The sequence below is a fragment of the Columba livia genome, chromosome 2 (assembly GCF_036013475.1).
Source record: "Columba livia isolate bColLiv1 breed racing homer chromosome 2, bColLiv1.pat.W.v2, whole genome shotgun sequence".
Classification (NCBI taxonomy): Eukaryota; Metazoa; Chordata; class Aves; order Columbiformes; family Columbidae; genus Columba; species Columba livia.
The window spans coordinates 19,997,029-20,010,633 of NC_088603.1; the positions used below are offsets into that span (position 1 = coordinate 19,997,029).

The 13,605-nt window shown below is 39.3% G+C and overlaps 1 protein-coding gene across 6 annotated transcripts in view; it reads left to right on the top strand.

The window, feature by feature from the left end:
- Positions 1 to 13,605, top strand: part of PIP4K2A (phosphatidylinositol-5-phosphate 4-kinase type 2 alpha) — a 120,065-nt gene that overhangs the window by 74,593 nt on the left and 31,867 nt on the right. For 4 of the 6 annotated variants that reach the window (XM_065050786.1, XM_065050785.1, XM_065050789.1 and 1 more), the window contains exon 4: positions 11,778 to 11,930. The exons of the other annotated variants lie outside the window; for them this stretch is intronic. In XM_065050786.1, coding sequence (XP_064906858.1) covers positions 11,778 to 11,930 — 153 coding nt within the window. The remainder of the gene's footprint in view (positions 1 to 11,777; positions 11,931 to 13,605) is intronic. 6 annotated transcript variants of the gene reach the window in all.

The window sequence follows — 13,605 nt, forward strand, 5'->3', positions numbered from 1 at the left end:
TTTTTCTCTATTCGTTCATGCAAAGCTTGCCCGGAGGCACTCTTAAATAGCCTGGGATATGATCTGATTTGTCTTTAGGGCACGTTGGGCTTGTGAAGCTTGTTTTAGCATTCCACGACTTTTGGATGAGATCACAGTACCAGAAACCGTTGTTTGCCTTTGTCCAGACGTTGTGAAATGGGAAAGATTTAAATCAATGAGAAGCTGTTAAGCCAGTCAGTTTGAAAGATTACTGTTCTTCTAAAGCTCTCTGTGCTTTATCACCAGAATTTTCCTATTGCCTTTTTTCTCTTTTTTAGGAAAAGCTCCGACTCAATGACAATTTTTATTAGGCTCCCTTTTTAGATTAGTTACATGAAGTATTTGTATTACATCCAACACGTAGTTCATGTGTTCAAACTTTCTAAAATATAATCTTGTCTGCTAAAGTAGCAGTTAGGAAACAGTGACATTTATATTAGACGTGTAAGAGATTAGAATGAACTAATTAAATTGACCTTTAAATCTCTCCACCCTCTTGGAGGCTGTGGCTAATCCGTGGCCTCCCACTGTGGAGATAAATGTACGTGCTGTGAACATTTTAAGCAAAGTGGGCAGAGGAGGAAGAGCCTCACCAGCAGTTCATCTTTGAAGAAGAGGGCAATACTTTGCCTGTTATAAATATAGCTTGCAATTATGGAGGGAGCGCTTGGACAAGCTTTTCCTGTACTTTAGTGGCTCCACTCCGTGTGTTTCCCTCACAAAAATGGTTTCAGTTGGAAAAAATAGCTCTAAACAGCTTAACTTGTTGCTCTTGGGAACAACCAAAGTCTCTCTGAAAATCAGTTTAATTTTTGATACCTGGTGTTGGTATAACTAGCCTTATCAATAATATCATTACTGTTACTTAATTACAACAGGCTGCTATTTTGTGCAAGGTAAAAGTAGACTTCCAACGGATAAAGCATTAGGTGGTGCTTTAGCTGGCTTCTAAGGACTCTTGAGGATGCCTCTTCCAAAGTAGTTGGCTTGATATTTTGTGATTTTGATTTTTAAAATGCAAATTATTTGGGGGTTTTATAATAAAAAATAAAAATTACGTAATTAATAGATTATTAAATAACAACAATAAAAATGTAACTGTGAACAAGCAATTAACATTTCATGTAGTAGAAAACTTGCAGAAGATTCAAAATCCATCCAAAAGGTGAAGTGGGATAAAGGTAAGGATTTTGTACAAAACCCATTGTGATCACCTGGCATTCTTTCTGAGCCTGTCCAAATGAGATGCCTTTTAATATGGTTAAATGAATAGTTACATGGATACAAAGGAGTGCAGAACTGCAGAGGTGAAGGCTTTATTCAGGGTGGTAGCAGATCTGAGAAGGAAAAAGAGGTCAAAGAGGACAAGAATTTAGCACTATAGTGAGCTCCTAACTAGAAAGAATTAACTGCACCCTTGGGTGGATAAATTGGGAGGTATAAAATAAGACCTGAAAGAGTTGTAATGTTTTTTCAACATCTGTTTATTTTATACCTGAAGATAATGGTATATATAGTTGTGGTGCTAGTCATCTCAAAAAAAGGATGTTGAAAATACAGAAAAAATACGGAAAAATGGTGTCAAAAGAATTTAAGGATCTAGAGAATGCCTTGTGGTGCAAGTGACAGAGTTTGACCTGCTGCACTTGCAAAAATTAGAATTGAGAAGTAAGTAGTATGTGAGTATACTTGCAGAAAAACAGCACTAGGTACTTTAGGAAAGAATAAATAGGAATGACCAGAAAAGGAAATAATTCAAATTCAAAATTAGACTCACATTTTCAGCAACACAAATGATTAAATACTGGAAAAACTACAGTAGCGAATCTTGGTCTTTTGAAGTTGGAAAAATCAAGATTGCCTTTCTGGTAGTTGTACCTTGACTAAGAGCAGAGATTGGAGTTCAGTTTAGGAATGGCTGGGTGAAATGAAATGGCTTCTGATGGGTAGTGGCTGTGTTGGATTCTGGTTTATGAAATTCTGTTGAGGGCTTCAGAAAAGCTCTTGTAAACTTCAAAGAATTGTGAATCAGGTCCTAAGAGCATGTGTTGAAAAAAATTTTTTCCTTACCTAATATGTATTTACTGAGGGAATAAAACTCTGTACAGATTGCTGAGAGTTTGGGAAAGAGATGCTGAGGAAAGAGAGTTGAGTCTATAGTAAAACTGTAACCTTACAGGTAATTTGCTAAAGAATACACTGTTCTTGGGTGAAATGGTGGTGTTTAATTTAGGTGTACTGATTTCTTTTTGTATCAAGAACTCTTTGGAAAATGAAATACTAGTAACTGGTGTAACATTTAGCCATTTACATTTAAAGGTGTATCTTTATTATTTTATCAGAAACTAATTCTGTGTTATGAGACAAAAATTCTTTGTTATTTGTAGCCTCCTCCCAGCACTGAAGACCAGATGAGTATTTCTGGTTGCCTGCTACTCAGTGCAATATAGGTGATATATTTTATATTGATTTATGTAAGGGCAGTGAGACTTCCAGCCAGTGACTTCTCAGAGGGAGAGTATTGGGGAGAGAGGGGGATGTATGTGAAAGAGAAATTTATCTAGTAGAGGTGTCTCTGAGCTTGGCATGTTAAATGTGTCTTCAGTTATATAAGTAATTACACAAGTAATTTAGCGTAGTCTTTAAATGACCTCGTAAAAGTATTCACACTTTAAAAGTACAAAACCTTTTCTTTCTCCCGAGACCAAAAAAACAGCAGGCACAAGATTAAAACTTCACAAATGAGAAGCGAATGGGGAATTGGCAGAACACGCACACTCGGAGCAGGAGACTTGCAGGGAGTTGCTAAGCGAAGCTGTTAAGTGGAACAGGGTATGTGTGGCTGACAGATGTTTTAATTGTGCCAGCGGGCAGAGGCACACCATGGCAGGGCTGGAGAAGGCTGGGAAAATCTGAAGGGGACAGGGCAGTGTGACCCTCTTTTCTTTTGGGTTTGTGCTCACTAACGCTATAGTATAAGCAGGTGATGTTTATTAACTTAGTATGACTGATACTTCAACATTTGGCAGTTAGATACGTGCTTTATTGGTTCCTGACACAGTGTGGAAGTGGTACGTAGTAGCAGTAAGTGATGGTAAAAGACTTGTTAGATGAAACCTGTCTCTTTTGGAGGATGAGAGTTGGGTGTTTTTTTGTCTATCTGAAGTATATCCATCCTCCCTGTTCTGGCTTTGTGGCTCATAGATCTGTGCTAAGTGAGGAGTGGCTCGTTTCCCATCTGTTCATATTCCACTTAGTCTTCCCCTAATTAAGAAGCAGAGCCAGAGGGAATTCAATCTGGTATTTGCTGTGATCTATCTGTCTCTGTCTCTCCCCCTCCCTCAACCCCACTTATATTTTCCTTTTGGAAAAGGGAGATGCTTGAGTTTCATTCTTTATTTCCTTCCCAGTTCCCTACAGAAGCCTCACCTAACAAGGAGATATTGCAGCTGCAATGGGTCTCCCTTAGCTGAGTTTACTGCTGAACAAGGGCACAGGCAAGCCCTGCGCTGCTGTCTTTAGGCAGGTTCAGTCAGATTTTCTTCCAAGGCATTTGTGCACAGAAGTCTATAGTACACCTTAGTTTACTCACTTTTTGTACAAATCATCACTGAAACTTATATGCGTGTTCTGGCAAAAGCCATCTGAATCACAGGAGTGTTTTACCATGTACTGCTTCACAAAACTTCATTTAACAGTAAGAGACAAGTCTATACAGTGCGTCCGATAGCAGTCTGAACTACAGAGCAGTGCAATTCAAATAGCACTACTGCATGCTGCTCCTTATTGTCTCCATTAAGTTATAGATGATTGGGTTTAAAACTTGGGTTAGGTAACTCCAGAATAAGTTAAACTTGTTTTACTTATCTAGGTATGTCTAACATCTAATTTTAAAAGCAAAAACCCCACAAACTCTCCACACTATTTGTGGTGTAAAGTGCATGTTGGACATCACACATAGTGTTATTAGTATTTTTGTCTGAGATTTCTTGCCACTTACAGGTGTACTAGTGGCTGTGCTTTAAAGATGCTGAAGTGCAGGACCTTCTTGGCCATTTTATGTGTTAACTTAGGAGAAATATTTTCCAACAGAGAACCTCCTCACTTCTAATACATGTGCTATTAATTTGTTAGTATTTGGCAGAGTTGAGTGGGGCACAAAATGCTTTGATTTATACTTAACAGTGTTAGGTCAAACAGGTAAGTTAGCTTTACCTACATCAAAAGGGAAGGATCTTGGTGTTTTTAAAGTATTTTTAAATAGCCATATTGTTTCCCCTTTGAAGCCCCTAAACTCTTCTAGTTTGATCCTTTCAGTGAAGCTGTTCCTTGATCTTACTTGCTAATGATGACTTACCGGTGCGGGCCAATTCCTGTCTTTTTATTTCATTGTCATGATCAGGCAACAGCATATGTATTTTATTGAAGACTGATTTCTAACTATAAATAAATGTAACTACTATAGCTGAGAGATACGATACTTTGCATTGTACCTAGAAGCTTTACTTTAGAAGGAATCTGAACTTCTCTCCATTCACAGAAATGAGAGTTAACCATCAAAAATAAACTGTCCACAGACAAAACTCAGCCGTGCATTTATCAGCACAAGAAATTGGTAATGCAGTCACTAGTAATCAGCAAAATATTATGTAGTGAGATTTTTTCAGTGTTTTAAACTGTATTTATTAAACCTATGCAATTCTCAAAATAAAGCGCAGCAAATAATAATATTAACAATATCCTACATGTTCCATCTTCTTTCAAAGTTCAAAGGAACTACTTTCTGTATCTGAGGAGAGCATTCTATTGAGAAAATTATCACAGGAATGGAGAGGTAGTAAAAATAATGTGTCAAAGAGGTTGTTTACTTAGAGGTTGTTTTTATCTTAAACGTGTTTAAACATCTGATCTTAAAATCTTACTACTAGAGTCAGAGTGTGATAGGGCATTTGGGTTACATGTGCATGTATGTAAAGGTGCTGCTTAGCATAAAGTTGGTTAGTTTATTGTAACAACTAAATATGCATGTGGTAAAACGATAGCTCTATGCATTCTTGATTAAGCTTGTTATAGATAACTAATAATAAAATAGCCATCTACTAAAAAATAAATGTATCACCATTTCTAACCCATTAAAGCATTAAGAAACAGTAAAGTGTGTGCTAAATAATTATGTACAGATGTATTATATACCCTCGTTAGCAACATTTTCAGTACAATAGTTGTATTTGCTATTAACCTTATTGTTATCATTAGCAATCAGGCAGAATTCATTCCCACTAGGAAAAAAGCTGTTGCTGGAAAAAAACAAGAATCAGTAAAAAGTCAGTGACTTTACAAGATCTCTTCCAGTTGATTTGAAATACGATGTCATAGTTTAACCCCAGCTGGCAACTATGTACCACGCAGCCACTCGCTCACCCCTCACGCACCCCCGCCCCAGTGGGATGGGGATGAGAATCAAAAAAGTAAAAATGAGAAAACTCGTGGGTTGGGGTAAATACCGTTTAATAGGTAAAGCAAAAGCTGTGCACGCAAGCAAAGCAAAACAAGGAGTTCATTCACTCCTTCCCCTTGGCCGGCAGTGGTTCAGCCATCTCCAGGACAGCCGGGCTCCATCACATGTAACCATGACTTGGGAAGACAAGCACCATCACTCCATACATCCCCTCCTTCCTTCTTCTTCCCCCAACTTTATATACTGAGCATGGCATCATATGATGCAGAAGATCCCTTTTGTCCACTCCCCACCTTCTCGTTGGCAGGTCACTATGAGAAGCTGAAAAGTCCTTGACTTCTTAGCAACAACTGAAACATCAGTGTGTTATCAACATTCTCGTGCTAAATCCAAAACACAGCACTGTACCAGCTACTAGGAAGAAAATTAACTCTATTCCAGCTGAAACCAGAACAGTATTCACTCCGTATTCTGTACTATTTACTTCCTGCTGAGATCTCACAGTATCCAGTACCTTTTCATTACCCACCACCACCCTTCCCATCCTTTGACATAATGCACAAGTATGGCCTTGGTCTGTGGACCACCACTGTGAGATGTCTGCAAAACGTCCATAAATGTCCACAGAATGTCCACTGAGTTCATTTTAGTCATTGACTGTAGGCTCCATCTGTTAACGTAGTCACTCAGGACAGGAGAGGTGGTGTGTTGATTGGAGTGACTGGGCACCAGAGCCAGCTCAGGTCGGGTCACTGCTGCACTCGCACTGCTTCTTGTAGAGGCTTGTCCTCCATTTGTTCAGGTGGTTTCTGCTATAGTGATTCCTGTAACATGCAACTCAGATCATAGGTTACAACAATTTAAAGGTTTTACATTACAGTCTTCTCCTCATTCCCTTTAGGCTGGGTTATAGGGTTTAACATTGTAATTAACTCTTCCCCTTGCTCCTAGCGGGGCTAGCAACAAGGCGTTCCTGCTATAGTAATTCCCACAAAGTGTAACTCAAATCCTGGGTTTAACTTTACTCCTGATTTCCTCTACCTCCTCCCCCCAACCCTGAGTGACACAGGGGGATGGAGAATGGGGGTTGCAGTCACTTCATCACACGTCCCTGCTGTTCCTTCCTCCTCAGAGGGAGGACTCCTCATGCTCTTCCCCTGCTCCAGTGTGGGGTCTTTGCCATGGGAGGCAGTCCTCCGTGAACTTCTTCAATATGGGTCCTTCCCATGCGCTGCAGTTCTTCATTAACTGCTCCAGAGTGGGTTCCTTCCATGGGCTGACAAGTCCTGCCAGCAAGCCTGCTCTAGCATGGGCTCCTCTCTCCATGAGGCCATAGGTCCTGCCAGGAGCCTGCTCCAGCATGGGCTTCCCACCAGATCATAACCTCCTTCAGGCACATCCACCTGTGCTGCTGTGGGGTCCTCCCCAGGCTGCAGGTGGATCTCTGCTCCACCATGGACCTCCATGGGCTGCAGGGGGACATCTGGCCTCACCGTGGGCTGCACCACAGGCTGCAGGGAAATCTCTGCTCTGGCACCTGAAGCACCTTCTCCCCTCCTTCACTGGCCTTGGTGTCTGCAGAGTTGTTTCAACTTGAGTTCACATTGGAGTTCCAGCCTGTCCCAAACAGCAGCAGTGCCCAGGCCATTTGCCAGCCCTGGCACACCACCACTGCTGTTGCCAGAACATTCCCAGGCACAGCAGGCTAAGGTGATCAGCAGCACAGCAAGCAAGGAAAGCGAAAAGCAGCCATAGACAAGGATCTAATTTACAGTAAGGCAAGGAAGCCCTGTGGCAGGCACAGAAGCCTGCCAATCAATAGCTAAACAGCAATAACAGCTATCAATTCAATCTAGCACATTCCGATCAAATCTGCCATCATCTCAAAGCCTTAGAGCCCCATGCTGGGCATCAAAAAGGAATGTTGTGGTTTGACCCCAGCCAGCAACTAAGCACCTTGCAGCCACTCACTTCTCCCCAGGTGGGATGGGGAGAGAATCAGAAGAGTAAATGTGAGGAAAGTCATGGGATGATATAAAGATAGTTTCATAAAGCAAAAGTCACGCACACAATAAAAGCAAAACAAGGAATTCATTCACTACAGCTCTCATTGCCGTCATGGACTCCCGAGCAAAAACCAGGACATGTGACTAAATTTATTAGTTTCTATTTGGATTTGACTAGTTTCTATAAATTTCCTGGGGAACAACCCCAGGCTCCAGCATAAGTTGGGGAACAAACTGTTAGAGAGCAGTGTAGGGGAAAGGGACCTGGGGGTCCTGGTGGACGACAGGATGACCATGAGCCAGCACTGTGCCCTTGTGGCCAAGAAGGCCAATGGCATCCTGGGGTGTATTAGAAGTGGGGTGATTAGTAGGTCAAGAGAGGTTCTCCTTCCCCTCTACTCTGCCCTGGTGAGACCACACCTGGAATATTGTGTCCAGTTCTGGGCCCCTCAGTTCAAGAAGGACAGGGAACTGCTGGAGAGAGTCCAGTGTAGGGCAACAAAGATGATTATGGGAAGGGGAGCATCTCCCTTATGAGGAAAGGCTGAGGGAGCTGGGTCTCTTTAGCTTGGAGAAGAGGAGACTGATGCGTGACCTTACTAATGTTTATAAATATGTGAAGGGTGAGTGTCAGGAAAATGGAGCCAGGCTCTTCTTGGTGACAACCAATGATAGGACAAGGGACAATGAGTACAAACTGGAACACAGGAGGTTCCACTTAAATTTGAGAAGAAACTTCTTCTCAGTACGGGTGGCAGAGCACTGGAACAGGCTGCCCAGGGGGGTTGTGGAGTCTCCTTCTCTGGAGACATTCAAAACCCGCCTGGACACACTCCTGTGTAACCTCACCTAGGTGTTCCTGCTCCGGCAGGGGGGTTGGACTAGATGATCTTTCGAGGTCCCTTCCAATCCCTAACATTCTGTGATTCTGTGAAATGTTTATTTTGATGAGTTCCTACATAAATACCCCTGTATACGAGATATTCCTTGTTAATGAAGGGATGAAAGGAGGTTTCTGGAAAGCAAGAAGAATTTTATTTTAAGGCTTAACACTTAGAAGAGCTCTCCTGTGCAAATAGTGCTTATGAAGACAAAAGAAGAGAGATTTTAAAAGAACACATGGTTGAAGGAATAGCACTTGTAAAGTTTCAAGTCAAGAGTCATTATTTTTGTCTCCTTTCTGGCCACAGAATTAGTAAGTGAGCTTCAGCGACTGAAAAGTTCAGAGAAACATCATCTCCCGTGTGCTAGTAAGGTATTTTGTTCATACCGAGTACTCCCAGCTCTGAATTTCGCTCAAATCTGACAAGTCTTTTGGTGAAGGATGTTAAAATGTTGCCCAAGAGTATTTGAAAACTTGGAGAACAATACTAGTTCAGATCCTCCTTACCATCTTCCCTTCTTCCCTCCTACTTCAGATGTTCAGTGGCAGACTGGCAGGTACACTTTTTTGCAACTTTTTACAGCAAAACAATTTAAGTCTTCCCCCAAATACTGTTAATTGCTTTCAAGTTTCTATCACATGGCTTACAGTTTAAAGACTAGGGTTCTCTGGGAAAAATACATTCTGAAAACTGTGGTTACTGCTTTATTGCAATTGTTAATTTCAGAATAAAGCACCTTTTTCTTCTGGGAACAATAACATATAATTACCCAGTAGCCTTCATTATTGTTAACTGAATTATAGTCTAATAACTTAGCAGTAGTTTAATTCACTACGTACAGAAATGATTACCTATGCTTTGGCTTTTTTCAAAATTAAAAATAATTATTATTTTACATCGTATTTTCTAGGTTGTGATGAAGGTAACTGAATTTGGACAACTTTTTTAAACTGCTAATCTCAGCTATTCATCTTAAACTATTAAATGCACATCCTGGCAATAAAGCACAGTCCTGACTCTAGAATAGAGGGGTTTTCTACATAGGATAGTTTCTAAGACTAACTCTGTTTATGGTTCAGTTTAAAAATTAATGGAGTACTGATATCAAGTGTAGCATTAAGAAAATTTGATCCATTTATGATACCTGTTCTCTTGAATAGACTTCAGCAGTACCTAAAAACATTTCCATGGTGGAGTGGTAGGAAATTAATTTGAATAGGAAACATCTGAAAATCAGTAAAGAAAATTGCAATAATACTAAAATTCCTTTTTTTAGTGTCTTCAATACCGTGCAAAATGATGGCATATCAGGACTTGCATCTGTTAAAACTGGCTGTCCAAAGCCAGTGCAGAGAGGGAACAGAGTCTGCAGTGGTTGTCCCTAAAGCTCTGTTATGATCAGTCTAGAAAAATTGTTTGTTTATAAACACTAGGGAAGCACCCACGTTCTTTCTTTTTTTAGTGAATAGAAAGGATAATGGAGAAGGACATCACTCTTCATCATAGACATTAGTAATTATTCTAGTTCATTGCACAAGCCTAGAAATATACAAGGAGAAGCACACAAAGATTTATTTCGCCTATATGTCATGATTAAGATTTTCATTTTAATAAGACCTTGTAGACCTGTGTGCTTTTAAGTGATTTACTGTCATTCCTTCTACTTCTGAGTATTTCAGTTGAACAGAGTAACCTTGTGGGAAAATGTTTTTTCATATTAAACTGATTTCAGAAAGCATCCCACATTTGGGATAAGATTTAACTATGCTGAAGGCTTGTTGAAGTCAATGCGTCTCCAAAATATGGAGATATAATCGTATGTGTTTAGGTGTCTATTTAAACTGGGGCTATAGTTGTCCTCATCTCTTGGTTGAGGTTATTACTTGATAATAATTACTGACCTTCTGTCACTGGGGTTGAATCTGCATGTCCAGCTGCTGCTGAAGCCCATAGGGCTTGTGAACAAATTTATCAATGGTAAAACTTCCAAATAAGACATAGCTTCTATAAAAATAAAATGTTATGGTTTTGGTACCTGGTTGTGGTAGAATGAGTCTATTTGCAATTACTTTCTGAAGGCATCATTGTTCTTCCAGTGTAGATCTGTTTTGTGATTTAGTTCACAGTGCCTTATCAAACCAAACAAAACCATAATATTCTGTAGCTGCTGGAGCTGAACTTTTGCTATTTAGGAATCCGCAATGTTTACATTTATATACAAAATTTTATTAAAACTTCCTGTGAAAATGGCTTTTCTTCTAGCAGGGAGAATGTTACGCTATGTGAGCAAGGAAGAGGGATTTCAATTTAGCAAGAGCTGTTTGTGCAGTATGATCCAATGAGGAACAATAGCAGGAGCTGGGGTTTGCTGCTGCCAGTAGGGATATCACAAACGAGTACTGCAAGGTTATTTCATAAACAGAGAAGTGTTCCACCAGTCTGTAATTAACTTGCTTAACCTTTTCAGGGTATGGTCCATTTTTATGGAAGTACACATGGGGTGTAGGAACATGTTGTGTTTTCTCATGGCTGTGCTACTCCTGTTACTACCTATTAAAAAAAAATAATGGTGTGGTTGAGTTTGTAAAAGTTGGCATTAACTGTTCCTAGTAAAGGAAGACGTTTCCAGCCAAAAGCAAGATGTTATACTTTGTCTAATTTAGTTTTACTGTTTTAAAACATAAAGAAATCTGATCTGAATACTCCTTATTTTCTGGAAAAAAAGGTGGTTTTTGCTACTGTTGAAGTACAAGTAGTCTCAAGCTTCAGTCTAAAAATGGTCACTAATCTCTAGCAGTTTTCCTTCTAACTACTATACAGTCGTTAACAAACCTTCCCATCCTAAGTCTTCAGGAAGGTACATCTATTTTACAGAAGAAGGTACAATAATAGTACTTGCTTAATGATATGAAATCTTTGGAATAGCTCTGGTACTACAACTCAGAAATCTAGCTCTGTGATCCTGTTTATGAACCAGATCACACTGGCTCAAGAGAAAATCCTGCTCAGTTTTAAAGGAATACTGTTACTATGAATAAACCCCCTTTTTATAGTTATTGTGGTGTAATACAGTGTTCCTTTTGGATTTTTAATGACTGTATATTTTCTTGACAAAAGCTGATACTATATGTGTGTCAAAGTGCAATAAATTATCATTCAGCATGGAGAATGACTTTTGAACCACCGATGGTCAATACCTTTCCCCAAACATTCTTTTATTCTCAGAATATTTTTGAACGATTTGTCAAGATGATGCTGTCTGTGATTATATCCTTTGCAGAATTCAGCTCAGTTCAGATATATTGAAAATTATTTAAAAATCAATGTCAGTGGTTTATGATGGTTCTAATTAACCTTTGTGTATTTTTGTCTGACTTGGTGCTTTTTTTGTTTTAAATCAATTGACAGAATTCATTGACAAGAAGTGCACCCCTTGCCAATGATTCCCAAGCACGCAGTGGTGCCCGCTTTCATACATCTTACGACAAAAGATATATCATCAAAACTATAACAAGTGAAGATGTAGCAGAAATGCACAACATACTGAAGAAATATCATCAGGTAATGTACAAATTATTAGCAGGGTGTGGGATCTCTTCTTAAATATTAAAATGCAAATCCTTTTAAGAATGCTAAAAGTTTCAAATGAATAATCAGGGAAAAAGAGTCACTTCAGACTTTTTCCCTTTTATATGCGCAATTTATTGTACGTCTGCAATTCACAAGGCTGCATTCTTTTAAATATCTAAGCTAGCTTTAGGTAAAATTATATGTCTGTATGATACAGAGATAGTAATTTGGAGGCCATAGGCTCCTTTGCCATATTAGAGAGATGCTCTTTCTTTCAGCTGGTCCCAGGCTTGAAGCCACTTGATTCTGAGCCAGCTTGGAGACAGCTGTGCGCACGTGTGCGAGTCGTGCAGGTCACCTCTTGCTTCCTGCTCTGACCGCTGAATGTTCGCTGTTTCACTAACAACAGATTCCTAACAATAAAAGTTGTATTGTATGAGAAATGCAAAAATTGGTATAATTAATGTTAAATTCCTGCTAATAAATAAATGGGTTTTGCCAACACAAATTTCTATAAAGAGCTTTAAAGTCAAAAGTGATCAGTGGAGATCCATCAAATCAGCATTGACAGCTGTCGTGCTGTGCCCGTGTTCATTGTGTGTGGATGGCACAGGGGGGCGCAGAACCTGGGAAATATGCGAAGCCTTAATAAAATCAGTGCTAATTTTCTTAGCCTCAGATCTCTGTGAATAAGCTCTAAAGCTGCAGAAATCAAAAAAGCCTCTAAAAATCATCTAAAACATGATATGCAAATGGAGGGGGATTTTACGCTTCTTTCCATCTGCCTGCTCGCTTTTGTGTGTTGAGAGTTCGGGTAGAAACTTCAGGATGTTCAGGTTTGGGAGGTTTTGGTGGTGGTGTTTTCAGTGTTTTATTTTTTTGTCTCACGATGTTTAGTAATTTTCTGATCGTTTCAACCAATATATAATAGAAATCTCAGGTTCTAGTTTGAAAGCAACAATAGGTGAATGTAATGCAGTTGGTCTTCACTTCTTTCTTTATTTTTAATACCACTACTTTAATAAACCAGTTTTAAAGATATCTTTTGAGGTGGAAGGGAGCGTGATTTCGGGGTGCTTGGAACTGAGGGTGTTGCCAGCCATCTTTGTGTTGCTGCTTCTCTGTCTCCATCTCTGCTGTTCCCATGTTGAAGGGAGATCTCCAATTTCCCTCCAAGTCCAGACTAGCTTGGGAAGCCTTTAGTGAGTTAGATACGAACTCTCTTCTGTGTCTGCATGTTGTTCTTCTGTTTAAATAAAATGTAAGACCAGTGTGTGTTTGTTTTAATTTAGATAAATATTATCACTATCAGAAATGTTCAGAAGACCATCTTTTAATTACAATTTTAAGAAAGATAAATTTTAAACTGTTATCTAATTGTAATGCGGGTGTTGTTATTTATCAGAGTTTTCAAACTTACAGTTGAAACTTTGATCTGAAAGGATTTTGATCTGTGAAGCAGTGCAACAGAACTAAAATTTTAGTCCGTTTCATGTTTGGCATTAGAAGTTTGGCATTATTAGTGATCCAGATTTTGAGACTTAATCCAGCTGAAAATTCATATTGCTTTACAAATAGGCATGTCCTTTCAAGAATGTCAGTGAAGACAGTGCTAATGTGAATGAACTTAATATTTGGAATCTTTTTTCGTTAATGCTTTTGAACA